The 17,340-nt window shown below is 39.3% G+C and overlaps 2 protein-coding genes across 3 annotated transcripts; one reads left to right on the top strand and one right to left on the bottom strand.

The window, feature by feature from the left end:
* Positions 1–8,834: 8,834 nt before the first annotated feature.
* ankrd39 (ankyrin repeat domain 39) lies at positions 8,835–10,467 on the bottom strand. Its single transcript, XM_079250976.1, has 4 exons — positions 10,172–10,467; positions 9,892–9,995; positions 9,611–9,814; positions 8,835–9,511 (listed from the first exon to the last, which is right to left on the bottom strand). Exons 1-4 carry the CDS (start codon positions 10,260–10,262, stop codon positions 9,359–9,361), a joined length of 552 nt encoding a protein of 183 aa, XP_079107102.1. The 5' UTR covers positions 10,263–10,467; the 3' UTR covers positions 8,835–9,358.
* A 615-nt stretch (positions 10,468–11,082) lies between these two features.
* Positions 11,083–16,944, top strand: kctd9a (potassium channel tetramerization domain containing 9a). 2 transcript variants are annotated; one of them, XM_079251939.1, is made up of 12 exons: positions 11,083–11,213; positions 11,524–11,645; positions 11,740–11,783; positions 11,859–11,955; positions 12,076–12,134; positions 12,223–12,351; positions 12,461–12,528; positions 12,610–12,705; positions 12,779–12,928; positions 13,217–13,322; positions 13,403–13,536; positions 15,498–16,944. In XM_079251939.1, exons 1-12 carry the CDS (start codon positions 11,166–11,168, stop codon positions 15,612–15,614), a joined length of 1,170 nt encoding a protein of 389 aa, XP_079108065.1. In that variant the 5' UTR covers positions 11,083–11,165; the 3' UTR covers positions 15,615–16,944. The 2 variants fall into 2 exon arrangements, with proteins under 2 accessions (XP_079108065.1, XP_079108064.1); XM_079251938.1 differs by having other exon boundaries at positions 11,740–11,955.
* The last annotated feature ends 396 nt before the right edge of the window (positions 16,945–17,340 follow it).

Below are 17,340 nucleotides of genomic sequence, written 5' to 3'. Positions count from 1 at the left end.
AATGCATAGTTTATATCTGAAGAGCTCATATGGTCTTTGATTTCCTGTCACAGCTGACAAATGACAAAGCTGAAGGAGCAGAGACACATGAAGAACAGCTTGGCAGTTCGATTAAAGAGATGACAAGCTGATTTGTGTTTTGACATGTGTTAACCTTTCCTTCTCTTTGCCTTGTTTAGGTTGAGCTGCGTTATGGACAAACATACATTTATTATACTTTTACAGGAAATTAAAAATTCCCCTTTGGAAATGAAGGCTTAAAGTAATCTGTTTTACTCCCTGCCTTCTACAAAGATCAAACATAGTTTTATAGTCTGTTGTGATGGTTGTAACTCAGGCATCTACCCCAGTCCTGTCAGCTAACACAGCGCCATGATGTCATAGGATGCTTGTTGTTGATACTGTTGTGGCTACAATACAAATTTTGAATAAAGGCGCACAAGTGTGACGGATCAAAAATGAAAATCTTTTTAACAAACATCTTGACTCATAAGCCATGCAAGAGGTTAACAGTAAGATGACATCTTGATGCACTGTGTATGCTTTAAATACCAACATATATGTTATGAATTTACTCTTAATTTCTCAAGTACAAAGAAAAACACGTATTTAAGTACACATTACTTTTACAGATGTTGATTTATGAATGTTTATAGCGCTGCTTACTCAGTCCTTTGTGGTATGATTGGTTCAAAATGTTCAATGACTTTTCTGAAATGGGTTCTCCACTGGTTTTACTCATCAAAGTCTGTTTACAGGAGCTGGAGGATACTAATCCATATGTGCCACAGTTGTATAAAGGCTTTGGTGCCTTCAGAGTGAGCTGAGTGAAGTCTGATAAAAGTAACTCCAAGGTTGCACTTGAAAGTTTTCAGACTTTAGAACTTTTGTTTAGACCTGCAAAAAAAAACAAAAAAAAAAAACAGGGTTGGTGGAAACAAGATGGCTCCAACAGATTTCTGTAGCCTGCAGGGCTACATTTGCTGTTAAATGACAAATGGCTCTGAAGCTCAACCAAGCAACTACCCGCAGGCGGTTCTCTTGCTTTGTGTCTACCTGCACAATAAGGTGATGGCATGATGTTAGGTTTAGAGAAACGTAAGGTTTAAGTTTTAGCCTGTAAGACTGTAGATATGCCCGTCTGGACTAAATAGTTTGGATAATGAAAGACTGCAAATTAAGTTCTGACAGGAAAATGTTTATAAAAAGACACACAATGTATGTCCAGGTCTCTAAGGCTACACTGGTGGATTATTCCTTTAAGGATTGCAGAAAAACACAGCAGCCATTTTCTCATGTTGATTTAGTGGGCAAGAACACTGATATCACTTTAATGTCTACATTGTAAAAAAAAAAAAAAAAATGACGCTGCTGTCAACATCTGTCAGCACAGTTTATCATAAAGCAGATTAAATATTAAATTTAGTTATTTGCTGTGTCTTTCTTTGAGTTTTATCACTACTATTTGGTTTCCAGACAGCTACTTGTAACTCCAGGATGTCTATAGCAAACACATTGTCCAGAACCTCAATTTCAAAGTAGAAAAACTTCTGCTGGATATGATTTGACATACAAAGTAGTGTTTATTTTCTCCCGAAACTCTTGAGAAAAAGGTAAATATTTCCCAACATTTTAATTATTCCTGTAAGTTACGCCCAGTGACTTTTATGCCGATTGAGACGATGCTTTAAAGTTGCCCTCAGAACTTTCAGCTTCAAAGAGAGTTGCTAACTCAACAGCAGATGGAGTGTGATTCTCCCAACTCCATACATACCAGAGAAAAAAAACCAAGCATGTTTATAAGGGTAACTAACAGTGAGAGTTAGATGTGCATGTGCTGCCATTAGCCACATCTTACAATTTCAGCATCCAAATATGACTGAGAAGGTCTTTGATGCAGCGGCAGCTCGCCCTCAGAAAATTTACAGACATTTCTTTTAGTGTCTGTGTCAAAGAATTCCCAGAGACGTTAAACAAAGCCGTTAATGATAAAAAGACGTTTCGGCGAGACATGAAAGCCCTGGCAGAATCCACTACATATGGAGACTGTTTATGCAATTGGTTGATTTTTGTTTTCCACTGATGATAGAAGACAAGACATAAATCAGAAACTGAGGCAGCTTAGGGTGTTAAAATATTATGCAAAGCAGATGAGACTTAATAAAAAGTTAATTGCAGTCCAATAAAACGGTATTTGGCAACAACAGAGACACTTTTCTCTATGTTTCTATACAAGATCACAACCCCACATTAGAGAATGTGAGTAAGAAAAAAATTTACACGGGGATCTAATTAAAGAAAAATCCATAATAACCATTAACCTGCCTCTGTGAGGTACACATCCAATGGTTGTTACAGAAACACAATATAACAGCATTTACAGGCTAAATGAAGGCTTGGGTTTGATTATTTTTCCTATTAATAAGTACACAATGCCGTTATTATTTATATTATTATGTACCCATAAGAAATACTCATATTTTAGCTATTTATTGACAAAGGAAAAGGCAGGTCTAATGTAAATGAGTCATTATCTAATATAAGACCAGGACAATGTAGGATGTAAAGTCAGTTAAACTTTTGCTTAGATGCAGCTGACAAAAGCTCAGACTGAACACGGTCTGTTTTAAGATGAGGTGGGGCATTCGGGTCACTCCTCATTTTCTTTCAGTGTAAGGAAATGTGCCGGACACTGTTAAAGGCAGGAATACCTTATGCAAAAGCAAACTGAAGGCAGGTTAAGCCACCCATCAGCATGTAAACAAACACAGTCATGCAATCCTCAGAGTGAACAATGTCATTGCTTTGCATGATGATTTCCCTTGCAGCTTTTTCATCGCCCCAATGTGGTGTTTTATTGTCTTCGCTTTTTGTGTTTTCATTCCATTGTTACTGAGCAAGTACAAATATCCTCCTTTATGGGCACAAACCTCAACCGGGTCTTCCACTACGCTGCCTGTGTCCAGCCCTCATCCATCCATCAGCAGTGCCCCTGTTCTACACAGGGCCCCCCAAGCTCTGCTAACCACCCCCAGCCAACTCTTTGACATAATGCTGTTGTGGCTTTCCGGGTCTTTATGCTGGCTGTTGTCTGAGGCAGATTGAAGACCCTTTGTGTGTGTCAGCCCCTGTCCTGAGTGGCCGAGAGGAACCTGCTGGGCTGCGAGCAGAGAGACAGGAATGCGCATATGAATGGACTAGTGTGTGCTGGGCACCTGCTGACAGAGGAACGGCGTGCCTCTATGAGTCTTAGTTCATCAGCGTAACCATCTTGTTCAATTACACGTGCAGCTCGGTGTTGCATTCCCTATAGTCATTCACACTGAATGGAAGTATTGTCACCACCATTGTGACTATTTTGCTGTTTACTAATGTCAGAGTTCTTAATGAATGAGGTGGCAGCTCCACGGCTGTAGTCGTGACTGATTATCACCACTTCTTCTGCTACTCTGTTTTGGTCAGTCACTGTTCCGTCCTTGAGGTGTGAGGACATTTGGGAATCTTTCCCAAGAATCAAACATTTAAGAATTGAAAACCTCGATTTCAGAAAAAGAAGCAATGCCTCTCTGGTAAACTACTGTTGGTAAAAATCTGCCTTTCAAAACAAACAAAAAACCATAAAACCTAAAAAAAAAAAAAAAAAAACTAAGGCTTTCATGGGATGATATTGAAAATTTGCATAAATAATCAATCAAAATACAAAAATGAGGTTTAGCTCCTCAAACATTAGTGTTCAGTGTACCTAAATGAATTGATGAACAATTTGTTTTATTGCACAAAAAGGCTAATTTCTTGGTGAATTAATGATCTCTCCATAACAGTGTCCATGTGGTACCACATTTAAAAAAGACAGGTCAAGTATATTCAAAACATCCACATACAATTCCTTTATCAATAAGATGTAAAAATAGGTTTTGTTTGTTATTTGCTGTTTTTTATTAAGATTTCAGAAAGTTCTATATCGCTTGAAAATAGCTTTTTGTCCAAGTACTGTGTGTCTAAAACTTGAACAGGACTGATTTTTCCCACTGGGAACTTGGAAATGAAAACATGCAAGGTCAGATGAATGTGCCATCGTGGTGCCTCACAGCCGTTTTAAGAGCTTGGAAATAAACATTCCTCATGTTTGTTCGGCAAAAAGGCCAATCGCAGTGCCACAAGGTAACGTGTCACACTACCACCATCTTTATGATTATTCATCCCTGTTGCAAGGTGATAAATGGGTCTTCACATATTGGAATAGTTTTAGGAGTTGATGAAGAGACTTGCCAAAATAAGTGGAAATCGACCTGTGATTGGTCATTTTGCTCAAAGTAGAATGTTGTACTGCCCCTAGTGGTGACCTCTAGTACTGAGTGTTGCATCAGGCTGCTCTGATGCTTCAGCAAATGTTTATGAATGCATAAGGAACATGTATATCCTAACCATAAGTGATGTATTTAGTCAGAAATGCCCATTTGTTGCTTGTAGATATTCTTTGATCAGCTTTTAAGTTGGATTTTCTCCTCTGTCTTATTTCTCACATCTAAACACAAAAATTTATATTTGTAAGTAATGATTAAAATATCACAGCTTTGCTTACCTGTAAAGAGTCTTGTGCAGTTGTCACCAACTCCAGTTGTTGAGTATCTGCAGTCTTTTGTCTTTCCCTGCAGCAAAACACCTGATCCATTTGAAAAGGTTCTCCAACAAATTGTTGTCAACTTCTGCACCAGCCTATTAATGAGCCATTGATTAGTGTCAGGTGTGGCGCAGCAGGGAAACAGTAAAACACTTGCAATGATAGATCTTGAGGAATGCATTTGGTGACCATTGGTCTAGTGGCTACAGACAGGAGAATTTCAAGGGCCAAATAGATTTTGGCAGAGGTCAGTGCCCCCCCAGCCCCACCCCTAGGTCCACCCATGGGCTATTGTTTTCTATTTGTTTTGCGATTATAAAACATATTTACAAGATGTGAAGAAGATATTAAAAGAAATTTGTTTGTAATTGCGGAGAAAAGCACCACAGAGGAGCTGTAAAGACCCTCAGATCTATTTAGTCTGGAGTCCTGCATTCAGCCCAAACACGGCACAAAATGAGGCTCCATATGTAAAGCTCCGGGAATTAATAAAGGTATTAAGAGAAAGACAAAAATATTTTAAATAAATTTTTCCACTATAATTTTCTTAATTTGTTTCCAGGTGAAAAATGAAACCCAAACCAAAAACAGGACCATTTCCACACTAAGACATTGTTGAGGTTCTCTCATGCTGTCTGTTGCATCTGGTACTGAAGACACAAAACTGTCACATATCCAACAGCCCAAAAATAATGATCAAAGACATGATGGCTAATTCCACTTCATCAATAATAACTCCTATAACCAATGAAAGTCATTTGGGAAGAACTTCAATACAGAAATACAGCTTGGAGAAGCAACCAGGAGAGAGGGACACAAAACATTTAAAGACAGAGAAGGTTTCCAAATGTCTGCAATATGAAGAACAAGTGCAATAAACTTATTCAACCTATTAGTTGTGTCTTACCCGACATATGTTTTGTGTTTTTTCATTATGCAATAGCCCATATTTTAAATGGAACCCTTTAGTCGTAAAATGAATAAAAATACTGTTTCCAGGTTAGTTTTGCATTTAACAAGATCAAATTCAGCCAATTTGTTTTGGCTACTGTATTTCACTCTCTTTTTTTCTTTTCTTTTTTGCAATGTTTCAATTAATCTCTACTTTACAAAGACAGAGTGTATTCACATGTGTAATCAGGGTGACTAATAGACCAAGCTGACTAACATACTTTCAGTCAGACCAAGGTGACTTGGTCTGAGTAATCATCAGATTTTTGAGGGAGGGTCTCTAAATTATTGAAAGTATGCTGTTTGCCGCACAGATATAATAGCATGTGTGTACAGGCTGGTCTATTGGTGATATCAGTGATAGACCAACCTGAACAGCTTACAATGTTGCAAAAATAAAGCTCACATAAGGGCTAAATGAAGTCTTTGCAGATTTGCCTGATGATCCATTACTTAATTTCTTGTAATCTACTATAAAGGAACAAAGATATACAACTAAAGCTTCATTAATTGTCCTCTGACTCATATAGAACATATCAAGTTGTTTCTCAGACAATGCTTTTGAAAAGATTAAATCTCCATAATCAATAAAATAAAGCATAAGCATCCATTTCAGAGACAGAAGGGAGGGGACACACACACACACACACACACACACATTACAGAAAATAAACCCTCTATTTCAGATAAGAATCATAATATTAGATTTTGTTCATATATGTGGGTTAGACTTAAACATGGCTTCTATATCCATCAATAATAGAAAACTGTAGGATCTATCACATGGTTTAAAATAAAAACATGCATCATACGATCTTGTTTGTGTTTGGCTGGATCATCTGATACCCCTGGCATTTCCTATAGACACTGTACTGACTGCCTGGAAGAGCTTCTGGACTCATGGATCCCATCACCCGCTGACCTGGAAAGCAGGCACACAAGATCTACAACACCACATAAACCAGCACACAACATGCTTCTTTGAAGTGGGAGTGGATCCAAATTGGATTATGCAGCATCTCTGAAGAGCAGCTCTCATATATTTGATTACACACGGCCCCTCACCCAGCGCCTCCCCGGTGCAAAACAGACAACATGGAGCGGTGCGCAATTCCAAAGACTGGAACTCCACGTCTCGAAATGTGCCCATCTGCCAGCCATTTACCTGATTACTTCAGGGAAGCTCAGACAGGTCCAGCTCTGCCAGGGCAGCTGGGAAGCCAGACAATGGCATTAGGTTTGTGCAGGTGGACAAAGCAAAGATAAGGAACAGACGACCCTTCTGTCTCTAAAAACAGGAAGCCAATTAAACATAAAACAGCTCAAATAAATATCTAGCACAACTGTGCGTAATATCTATTGAGTTCTTCAGTGGTTGTCACAGAAGTTGGTCATTTTACAACTTGAACACAAGCCTCAGTCTTTAGAAGCACATGCACAAGAAAAAAGCTGTTTTCATTATGCTTTCAGAGAAAGGAAAGTGCTGTTAAAGAAAAAAAGTCACAAACTCAGATTTCGCACAAACATGACACACAAACCACCGTCTATTTCTGAGGGAAAACAACATCCAGTTCTGGTTTAACTTGAGCTCATTATGGTGGAAGTGGGTTGCATGGCCAGGAAGTTTCATTGCTTTCCAAATAAATCTCGCTAAATAGAGCTGCAGTCCAAATTCCACATCTTGTGGAGTCCTTCCCAAGTCCTCACATTACGTGAAAGCCCTCAAAAGCTAGACATAAAAACAAAAAAAAAACATCTTTTCCATCTTCATCTCTCTGTAACATTTGTTCTAACAAACGTGAGTGAGGTAGCACAGTTGCTTCAAAGAGACTAATCACAAAAACATGGGAAAAAGGTCTTTTTAAAAATTGTTTCCACATAACAGGATAAAATGCAGACCTCAAATTTAAAACAGCTCATGAAAAATTATCAATAACGGATGAGGCCCCTCAACATTCCTCCAGTTTTAGCGAGTGACACAGAGGGTTTTCATTACCTCACTCATCGCAAATCTCAAACATTAAGTTTGAATATGTTTCATAGAAGCTGGCAAAGGGACAGAGCGAGCTGCAGGCAGGTCTCGTGGTCTGTGTCGCTTCATAAAGTCAAATAGTTTTACGTGCTTTTTGTTTTACAAACTGTTTAGAAGGCAGACAAGAACAGCCGTGCTTTCACTGACATGTGGCACTCTGAATGGGTGATCCCAGTTCCAGCTCCTCAGCTGTGTGGAAAGAGGAACTTGTAACTGAGCATAAACAGCTCTCATGGCCAAAATACCCCACCCCATCTAGCCTCCCCACAAACACCCCATCTCCTTGTGCTGTGTGGCGTCAGCTGCAATGAGCTCCAGATGTTGCCTGGCACCCCTCCAGTTACGGCATGGATGTGGTTTGAAGGTAGTTTGAAAACACCACCCACCGGCAGACCCAATGAAAGTTCCTCAGACTTCCACGAGAGCTTTCTGTCGTAGGTCCCTGTTCATGCAGATAGCGGGAAAACAGAAGAGTGGTAATGCTTCCACATCTGTGAAGGGCTGAGGGGGAAAGGTATCTGCACGTGCATGTGTAACCTATGGAGAAAACTTTACTTTGAATAAGTATGTGAAGCAGCTGAAGGAAAGATTCCCAGCCAGGTTTTAATGTCACATCAGTAACGACTGCAGTGGACTTGAGGAGTTGTTGTTGTCTGTTAAACAAATACAAATTGTACAGCTCTAGATGTGTAAAGGATCCTTCTTCTAATGAGAGGTAGTAGAAAAAGGAACAATCTCCTAAATTAACAGAAAAAAACTCTCTTGTTCATGTCTGATTTAACCATCTGTTAGTTATAAACAGCTTAACTAAAAATGAAAAAAAAAAAAAAAAAACTATTTCCAATCTGTTTCAAGGATATTTCAGCATCAGCTGCAGTGTTTCACATGGAGTGATAAAGATGTCCCACCATGATGTCTTCCTGTCAGCTGTAGTGGTTACGCAGATGCCTTTCTCCATTTTCAACATTTACACTGTTTAGTTTTCCGACAGTGTGCTGGGAGGATTGAATGAGGTCACTCTGTGTGCTGAGTTGAATTGAAATGTTTGTCTTTTTGTTTTTGAGGCCATAGCTCCCCCTAGTGCCAGAGATTTATTACCTTCTTTCCACCATCCTCCTACCTGGGACCCCAAAATTATTCAGAGAAAAAATATGTTGAACTACATCATAAATCCAAAACTGGAAGCCAGCGGGGCACTTTGTATGCAAAAGGTTTATTTTGGTATCTGTGAAGTGTGATGGAAGTGTAACACATGTCCAACGTTTTAAACTAAATTTTGAAAAAATAAAATCTACATTTTCACATTATTTTTCAATACTGGATGAATGTTGTGCTGTAACCAGTATTTATATCCAGCTGTAATTTTGGTTTGGTTTAAGTGATCACTTGTTTATGTCCCATTTGGTAGGAAGGACAAAGATAAAAAGTCCTTCAGTTACAAGGAAAAAAATCCCTAAACCACAACTCAAACAATTAGTTTAAAAAAAAAAAAAAAATCTTAGTGGCATGCATTCAGCATTTCACATTAGAGTAATTAATACCTCTTAAAGACAGCACTGCTCAGTGATAAGTAAAATCATTAACTTGCCGTCATCGTTGTCCCATTCAACACCATAATTTGCTCGACAGCTATCTGATTGGTTTCACAGGAAAAACATCATTCAATTCTGTCATTTTTCAGGTTTTACAGTTTCTAAAGTATAAGAGGTGTAATTATGCCTTTGTAAAATCAGCCTGTCGATGCTTCTGTATATCTATCGTACGCAAGGTGGTTTTAAGAGTTCCTGTAGGCCTTCCTGCTGTGCCAGCTGGTAGGGTAGCTGAAGCCTCTTGTTCTCCTGATGACAGAGTGCTGGACAGTGCTCAAGAAGCAGCTGACACACCTCATGATGACCCCGTTCTGCAGCCTGCTCAAATATTTCACAAAGATAAACAAAGGCACGGATCAAACAATTATCCAACTCTCTCTGAAACGGTTTTATTGAGTCATTGCAGGTGGTTTGCACCTTATGTAAAGCAGATGCACCGTCGTCGTCGCAGAGCATTGGATCAGCTCTGTGTTGCAGAAGCAGTCGAGCTACATCGGTATTACCACAGTAAGCTGCTCGATGGAGTGGCGTGGCCCCACCTGGAGTCTGAGGTGATGCACATGCACCTTTCTCAAGAAGAAACCTGCATACAGCAAGATGACCACTTCGGCTTCCGTAGTGCTAAAAGTAGAAAAAACAAAAGGTGTTTGAGCACATTCTGCACTGGGATAACAGGGAAACAATCTCACGAAATTTACCAGAGCTGTGTACCCAGAAGAATCTTTCAGGTTTGGGTCTGTCCCCTTCAGGATGAGGGACTTTACTCTCTCCAAATCCCCATCCATTGCAGCAGACCAGATGCCTGCAGAGGGATGACACAATGTAAATAAAAAGAGGGGGGACAACAAGCAAACAAAGAAAAAACAGGTAGCCTGTGCTACTTCTACTTTAGTAAAAAACCATGCAGGAAGGACGTTTCATAATCTCATTAGTACCACATGTAAACACTGGACCCATGCCCGTCACATGAATGCAAACCTCGTTCAAAATCCATTTCATCCAGTGTTTGTTGAACACTGGGAGATGGGATAGGGTGAGAGCAACAGGAACAGTCGTGTTTTTCGGCCATGAAATTAACTGGCAGTGAAAAATAGTATAATCTTTTCCACGCTGAATCCAATCCAATGATGAACGCTTGTTTGTGAGTTTTAGCTCAGTAAAAACTTCATACTATGTCAGATTCGTAGTCGAAAAACTTTGTCTTGCATTACAGACAAATGTCCAAACTGCAACGAACAGAAAGCTAAGACGGAAACACAAATTTTAAATGTAAACTCTTATACAAAATGCTACAATATCAACAACTGCTCTTTTGGTCACATAAATGCCAACTTCAGGATGGCTAAATGTTAGCTCCTGTTACCGTACCGCTTGACGCACAAAACGTGGTTACGTAAAACTCGCTGACCAATTGCAGATATGCAGGCGGCAAGCCCCCTTCACAGTTTGTAGGAATTTATAAGTTGATCCCGCTACAGTAGTTTGACCAGGCTTTTCAATTGTATCAAAAGTCATTACACTCTTTGAATTACTATACTAATAATCTTCTCATAATCCATTCTCTCATCAGCAAAACTTGCACTTTGATGATATTTGTTTATACATCAGTATTAGCAACTTTAGAAAGCTACATTCCTCCTGATAAAAAAAAAAAGTACTTAAAAGAAACTTTATTGTGGAGTAAATACTTTATTGGTCTAAATTAAACCATGCAAATCTGTAGCTTTTGCTGATTTTTTTTTTTTATATCTGCAAAACTGTAACTCAAAAAAAAGAAGAAAAGAAAAAAAACCTCCCTACCAATATAACGCTATTATTTCCGAAAACATTGAAGGAATCTTTTGTCTCGTGTTGTTGTCTGATGCTGCTAGCTGGTCAGCTTCATTTGTCTCATAGAGCAAACAGCTAGCGGGCTAAACGACGTTAGAATTAAAATTATATTAAATTCCCCCTGAACCAAAGCGAGTGAAGAATGAGAAGAGTCACATTGTTTGTTAACGGGACATCTAAAAATGGCAAGGTGGGTAAGAAGTCAGGGTCTTGAGCGTGGGAGCCAGGGCCGCAGTGACTATATATATTTTCCACTGAACATATTGTACAGTAGATGTAGTGTGATGGAGGGAAATGCAGGGATATATTATGTCTAAATTTTAACTGAATGTTAATATTTGCGTTTATGACGTTGTTATTAAAATTACCCGTCAAAACTCTGTTTTTGTTTTTTTTTGTTTTTTTTTAAAAGTTCACTGCAGTCATTAATTTCACATTTCATTGGAGTGACTCATTCAGTTTGAGACTTTAACCCTTCGCTCACTTTTGGGGGTTTTCAGGTTGTAGCAGTGTATGGGACCTTGTCTGACTTACTGTCTGTAGCAAGCAATAAACTGGGAATTAAAGCGTCCTGTTTATACAATGGAAAAGGTGGACTTATAGATGATATTGCCCTAATTCGGTAAGTCCATTTTGGCAGCAATAAGCATGTTGTTTGAACTAGATGAATGTATCTCTTATGGGGTCTTTGATTTGTCCATGTGTATATGCAACAGAGATGATGATGTGCTGTATGTATCTGAAGGAGATCCATTTATTGGTAAGTGCAGTCTTTGCTGTAAGTTTTATTTACTGTGCATGTGGTCTCAACCTGGGTTATTTCTTGTCATGGCAGACCCTCAAAATGAAGTCAAAGTTGCATCTGAGCAGCATGGGGGCCACACTGACTGGCTAACCCTTAATATTGGTGGACGTCTCTTCACCACCACCAGGTATTTGTGTTTTTTTTTTTTTTCTTTTTTTTCACTAAAAGACATAAAGGGGAAACCTCACTTTTACAGTCCTATATTGTAAGTATGTTTTTGTGTTTAATGTCTTTGTTGTGTATCCAGGAGCACCTTGGTCAGCAAGGAGCCGGAGAGTATGCTCGCTCACATGTTCCGTGAGAAAGGTGCCAGAAAACAGCTGATCATAAAGCATTTTACCTCTTGTTTCACGTGAGCCCTGTTTTTGAACATTTCTGTCTGTGTTCGCTTCAGATGTGTGGGGAAACAAGCAGGACGAGCACGGGGCTTATTTAATCGACCGCAGTCCTGAGTACTTTGAGCCTATTCTCAACTACCTGAGACATGGCCAGCTCATTGTCAATGAAGGCATTAATATACGAGGTAAATCTTTTAAGAGTCAGACCTAAACGATAAAGGAAACATGACTATAGAGCAGTTATCTTACAGACAAACACAGGCGTGATATCTTTGTTGTAAATCCCATTTCTAGGAGTCCTGGAGGAGGCTCGGTTCTTTGGAATTGAGCAGCTGGCTGAACAGCTGGAAGTAGCAATCAAGGTGGGATGAAATCTACTGGTGAACAATGTGATGGTTCCTTTCAGTCTGTCAGGACTTACAAGTTTCTTCTTTTCTAATCAGAACTCACAGCCACCTGAGGACCACTCTCCCATTTCCAGGAAGGAGTTTGTCCGTTTTCTTTTGGCAACACCCACCAAGTCCGAGCTCCGCTGTCAGGTACAGCCAGCTGAAACTGTTGCATTATCATGTCAAGCTAACGTTTGACACTGTTTCCTCTCACTGTTCTTAGGGACTCAACTTCAGTGGCGCTGATCTATCCCGACTTGATCTGCGCTATATCAATTTCAAGATGGCTAATCTCAGTCGCTGCAATCTCTCTCATGCGAATCTGTGCTGTTCCAATCTGGAGCGGGCGGACCTTTCTGGAGCCACTCTGGATGTGAGTTTATTAGTAGTAGCAGAAACAAAATATAGTCTGAGACTATTTAGTCTTTTGGTCTTAATCTTATATACTTTTAATTGCTAATCTTCATATTCCCAAGAATTTGACTGAATTTTGGTCACTTTTCAGCCGCTGCCCCCTCAGTTGTCTAGAGAGAGAATAATTTAGTTGTTTTTAAGAACAACGAGCACAATGTTTTTTTGTTTTTTTTTTTAAACAGATTTGTTGTTTTATGAGTCTTCTAGCCAATATAAGTAAGAATATTATTTGCTTTGTCATTTGAAGGGTGCTAATTTACAAGGTGTAAAGATGCTTTGTTCCAATGCGGAGGGAGCTTCTCTCAAAGGCTGCAACTTCGAAGATCCATCTGGACTGAAGGCCAATTTAGAAGGTGATTTGATGCAGTTCTTTAGCAAAGACCACAAAGTCCTATTCTGAGCTGTCATTTCAACGACTGGCTTTTGTGATCAGGTGCCAACCTGAAAGGAGTGGACTTGGAAGGAAGCCAAATGACTGGTATCAACCTGCGTGTGGCCACTCTGAAAAACGCAAAGCTGAAGAACTGTAACCTGCGGGGGGCCACTTTAGCCGGAACGGATCTGGAGGTAAATTAAGCTTATCAGACATGATTATCTTTGAAAGGAAATGTCACTCAAGTCGACTGAGATAGCAGGCTTGTTTATAGAAACCCATCAGAGGAAAGAATGATGATTCCTATTATTATTCTTCCCCGTCTTTATTTATGCTTACAACACACTTACTTCAAGGCCTAAATGCTCATTTGCTGCCTTATTTGTCCTATCAGCCAAGTGTTACAGCAACAAGCTAACATTCTTTACTTAATCTGTAGTTATAATATTAAGGCGGATGAGTGTAAGCAACAGGTGACAATCTGGAAAGAAAAAAAGTGAAATAATAATTAAAAAGTTGATTTTTTTCTTAATTTATCTGTTTAATCTTTTTAGATAGTGGTTTTATTATTCTTTACTTAATGTGCACAGCGACGCACTTGTTAGGACTGTTTCTTCATAGCAAGGTGGTTCCTGGTTGGAGCCTCAGCAGGGGCCTTTCTGTGTGGAGTTTGGATGTTCTCTGGTGCGTACTTCATCATCCTCCCACAGTCCCAAAACATGCATTTTAGGTTCATTGGTGACTCTAAATTGACCCTGTGAGGGAGTTGTATTTTGTCTCTGTGTTGACTCTGTGATAGACCACATCCTGTCCAGCCTGCCTCATGCCTGATATCATCCGGGCAAAGCTTCAGCCTCCTGACAACCCTCAGTTGGATTTAGCAGGTATAGAAGATGAATGGTTGGTTGGAATTAGGTATTTTTGGGTTTTGAGACTATTGCTTAAATAAAAATGAGCCATCTCAGCAAGTCATCTTTACCTCCCTGAAAATATGTGTTATGTTGTTACACAAGGCTTGAGATTAAGATGATGAATCATGCAGAGGGGATTTAATCATTGATAATATCTGCAGGGTGTTGGCCAACTTATTGTCTCTGGCAGAAATAAATTCATTAATATTTTCCAAACTACATCTTTATTAGAAATAATAGCACACTACGGTTCTCCAGATTCGTTTTATTAACTGAACTGTTGATTTTGGGAGCGCTGCTGTTTTACTGCTTGTTGAGCTGCACGCCGTTATTGATCAGATAGTTCTGTTATCAGGACTCTGAACAGTTTGTTGGTGTCAGACGTTTTAGTTCTTACTTGGTCCAATCAAACCTGAGTGAGAAGATTTTCTGTTAACTTATTGGCTGGCAGCCATTGTTAGCAGCCAGTGAGTCCAATTTGGAGATTTTTCCTTTTCTGTCATCTCTTCCTTGCAGTAGATGAAGGCTCCTTCTTACATCCAGGGCTTTACAATTTATATAAGTTTATCAGGAAACAACAATTCCTTTCTGCGACATCTGGGTCTGTTCACCTATCGAGTTAGATAGCAGTGATGCACTCCGGTTGTTACTGAGATGACATTAAAATCTGGATGATCTGTTCTCAAGCTTCATAAAAACAAAGCAGAAGTAGTTTGGGTTGAAAAATTTACTCAACTCAACTGTTTGAAAATCAGTGAAATCTTTTTTTTTTTTTTTTTTGTTTTAAGTTGGATTAAAAAAAAAAGCTCTTTCCAACTTTGCTTTTGAAGAACTGGAAACACATTTCTTCCACAAGTCTCTGGACCACCATGTTGTCTGCTGGTTTGGATCCATCTTCCCGACATCATTTACTAAGTAATTACTACTTCATTGTTGAGAACTTGGCAGCTTTGATGAAGTGTGAATTTGTAACTTCGGTCTTGGCATCTCTTCACTGTCTCCAGTCTGTTTCAGATTGATTTTCAAGTTTTGTTGCTTTCTTTTAAAGTTTAAACAGACTTGGCTCTATAATCTTAACAGCTCTCATCAAGACGTATAACAAACTGGAGACTGCTTTTTCTTTTGCAGTGAATCTGTGCAGCGGTTTATCTCTGCACGTCTTCACCAGTCAGGCTGTAGTTACGTTAAGACCTTGCTCTTGTCTCGCCAGTTAACCTTCCTGACTCAATGTTTCGTTCCTGCAGAACTGCGACCTGTCCGGCTGTGATCTGCAAGAGGCCAACCTGAGAGGATCCAATGTTAAAGGAGCCATTTTTGAAGAGATGCTGACCCCTCTGCACATGTCACAAAGTGTTAGATAACTCCCCCCCCCACACACACACACCCACAACTCCAGCTGGCTTCTTTCCTGCTCAGTTTTTCCTCACTGTGTTCCATCTTTCAGTCTATCTTTACCTGAGCGCGGTGCAGGTAAACGTATGCACATCCCTGGTATTCCACCAATATTGTGTTAGCTTTAAAAAAAAAATCTTGCACTAGAGTTTACCCAGGGTTGCTAGTGTTGTTGTTTTTTTTAATTATCCACAGCGTATATCACCAAATCAAAGTGATGTTTTGTGTGTGCGTGTAGTGTCTGGATGCACTCCAGTGTTTATACTCATCATATGTTTTGCGTAATTTATATTTCTGTCATAGTACTTTACATGTTAAGAGTTCAAATCAAATAGACCCACAAGCAGTAAAGCTGAATACTGCTGTAGCAGAAGTAGAACAATGACTGTGTTCATAAACATTTCTCTCTGTGAGTATGTAACTTCATTTTGCTAGATTTAACAAGCAATGCAAGCCAAAGCCATACAGTACAGTAAGAGTCTAAAAGGCTCCAAGTGCTATAAAACTATGCTACAGGCGACTTCAAAACAGCTTGAGTATGCAATACAAGATGAAGAGCTTCAGGATTTCTCTTTTCCTACTTAAAAACGTTGCTTTCTTTGTTTGTGCTCTGTGAATCTACCTCTTCTATTAGTCTAATGTGTAAGTGATCCACAGTTGCATGCATTTGAATGCACCACATATATGTATGTCATCTATTTCTTAAGAGTCCTGTGATGAGAAGATATTTTCAGCTCAGTGTGCTTTAACAGGAAGCCATTTTCATGTGTTCATCTTGATAAAGATTTCCTCATGTATTTCACTTTAAAAAAAAATGCTTTAAAGTTATTTGCACATTTTTATGTTAAGATGTTACATGGTATAAACATTCACCAAAAATGTTTGGTGCTTTTTCTTATGTATTCTTATGTTAATCAAATCCTGTGCTTCCAAAACTTTCCCCAAAAATGTCTTTGTTTGTTTTTTTTTCTTTCTTAGTGTGTATTATTAAGGATCTCTCTCTCTGTTTATATTAGATGGAGTCCGTTTGCATGTGTGAAGCTGTTTGTCTTTGACTGGTGAAGTTTCTCTGGCTGCAGCTCAAAGCTGCTCCAATGCAATATTACTCACTCAGTTAAATAGGAGGTACTCAGCCTGTGAGAATGAATGATGAAGGCAATCATGTTGTGTATTTCAATTTGAGTGTACAAATTGATGGAAGAGCTATGGTTATTTATTTTAATACATGTCACTGAATGCAATATGGGGAAGGTGATGATTTGTGTTGGAGACAGGGAGTGGTGTGGTTTATCCCTGATTATTGCACTCAACCATGGAAATATGTTTCCGTTAATGACTGTTAAAAATAAACTGCAACGAAGAGGAAACAAGTCTCTGTTCTTTATTTTTGAGACATCAGTGGTGCGTGTTCAGGATGTGCTGGCTGGAAACGGCCTTGTCTGGGAAACACTCTGTAACTTGTTAAAAATCCCTCTGTAAGTGCTATCTTCTAAACAGCCCTGCAGGTTGCCAGTGATGCTCAACGTCCTGATCCCACTTTGCGACCCCCTGCAGTGAGGTGCTGGAGGGAACAAACCAGCGTGGGCTTATATAAACCAGAATGAGCAGCAGGCTTCATCAAGGACAGCAGAGCAGACCGGAGAAGTTCCCTGGCTTCAGAGTAAAAGGTAAAACTGTTGTTGGGTTAAAAAAAAA

The sequence above is a fragment of the Telmatherina bonti genome (genome assembly GCF_933228915.1).
Source record: "Telmatherina bonti genome assembly, chromosome: 13".
NCBI lineage: Eukaryota > Metazoa > Chordata > Actinopteri > Atheriniformes > Telmatherinidae > Telmatherina > Telmatherina bonti.
This window is presented reverse-complemented; position numbering and strand designations above follow the sequence as displayed.

Excerpts from the sequence above, each read along its gene's own strand:
- ankrd39 (XM_079250976.1), bottom strand. The coding sequence starts at position 10,262 with ATGGCCGAAAAACACGACTGTTCCTGTTGCTCTCACCCTATCCCATCT. Across the intron at positions 9,996-10,171 it reads TGAAATGGATTTTGAACGAG|GCATCTGGTCTGCTGCAATG; the intron begins GTTTGCATTCAT and ends ATCCCTCTGCAG. Across the intron at positions 9,815-9,891 it reads CTTCTGGGTACACAGCTCTG|CACTACGGAAGCCGAAGTGG; the intron begins GTAAATTTCGTG and ends TTCTACTTTTAG.
- kctd9a (XM_079251938.1), top strand. The coding sequence starts at position 11,166 with ATGAGAAGAGTCACATTGTTTGTTAACGGGACATCTAAAAATGGCAAG. Across the intron at positions 11,646-11,739 it reads GATGATATTGCCCTAATTCG|AGATGATGATGTGCTGTATG; the intron begins GTAAGTCCATTT and ends TATATGCAACAG. Across the intron at positions 12,529-12,609 it reads AGCTGGAAGTAGCAATCAAG|AACTCACAGCCACCTGAGGA; the intron begins GTGGGATGAAAT and ends TTTTCTAATCAG.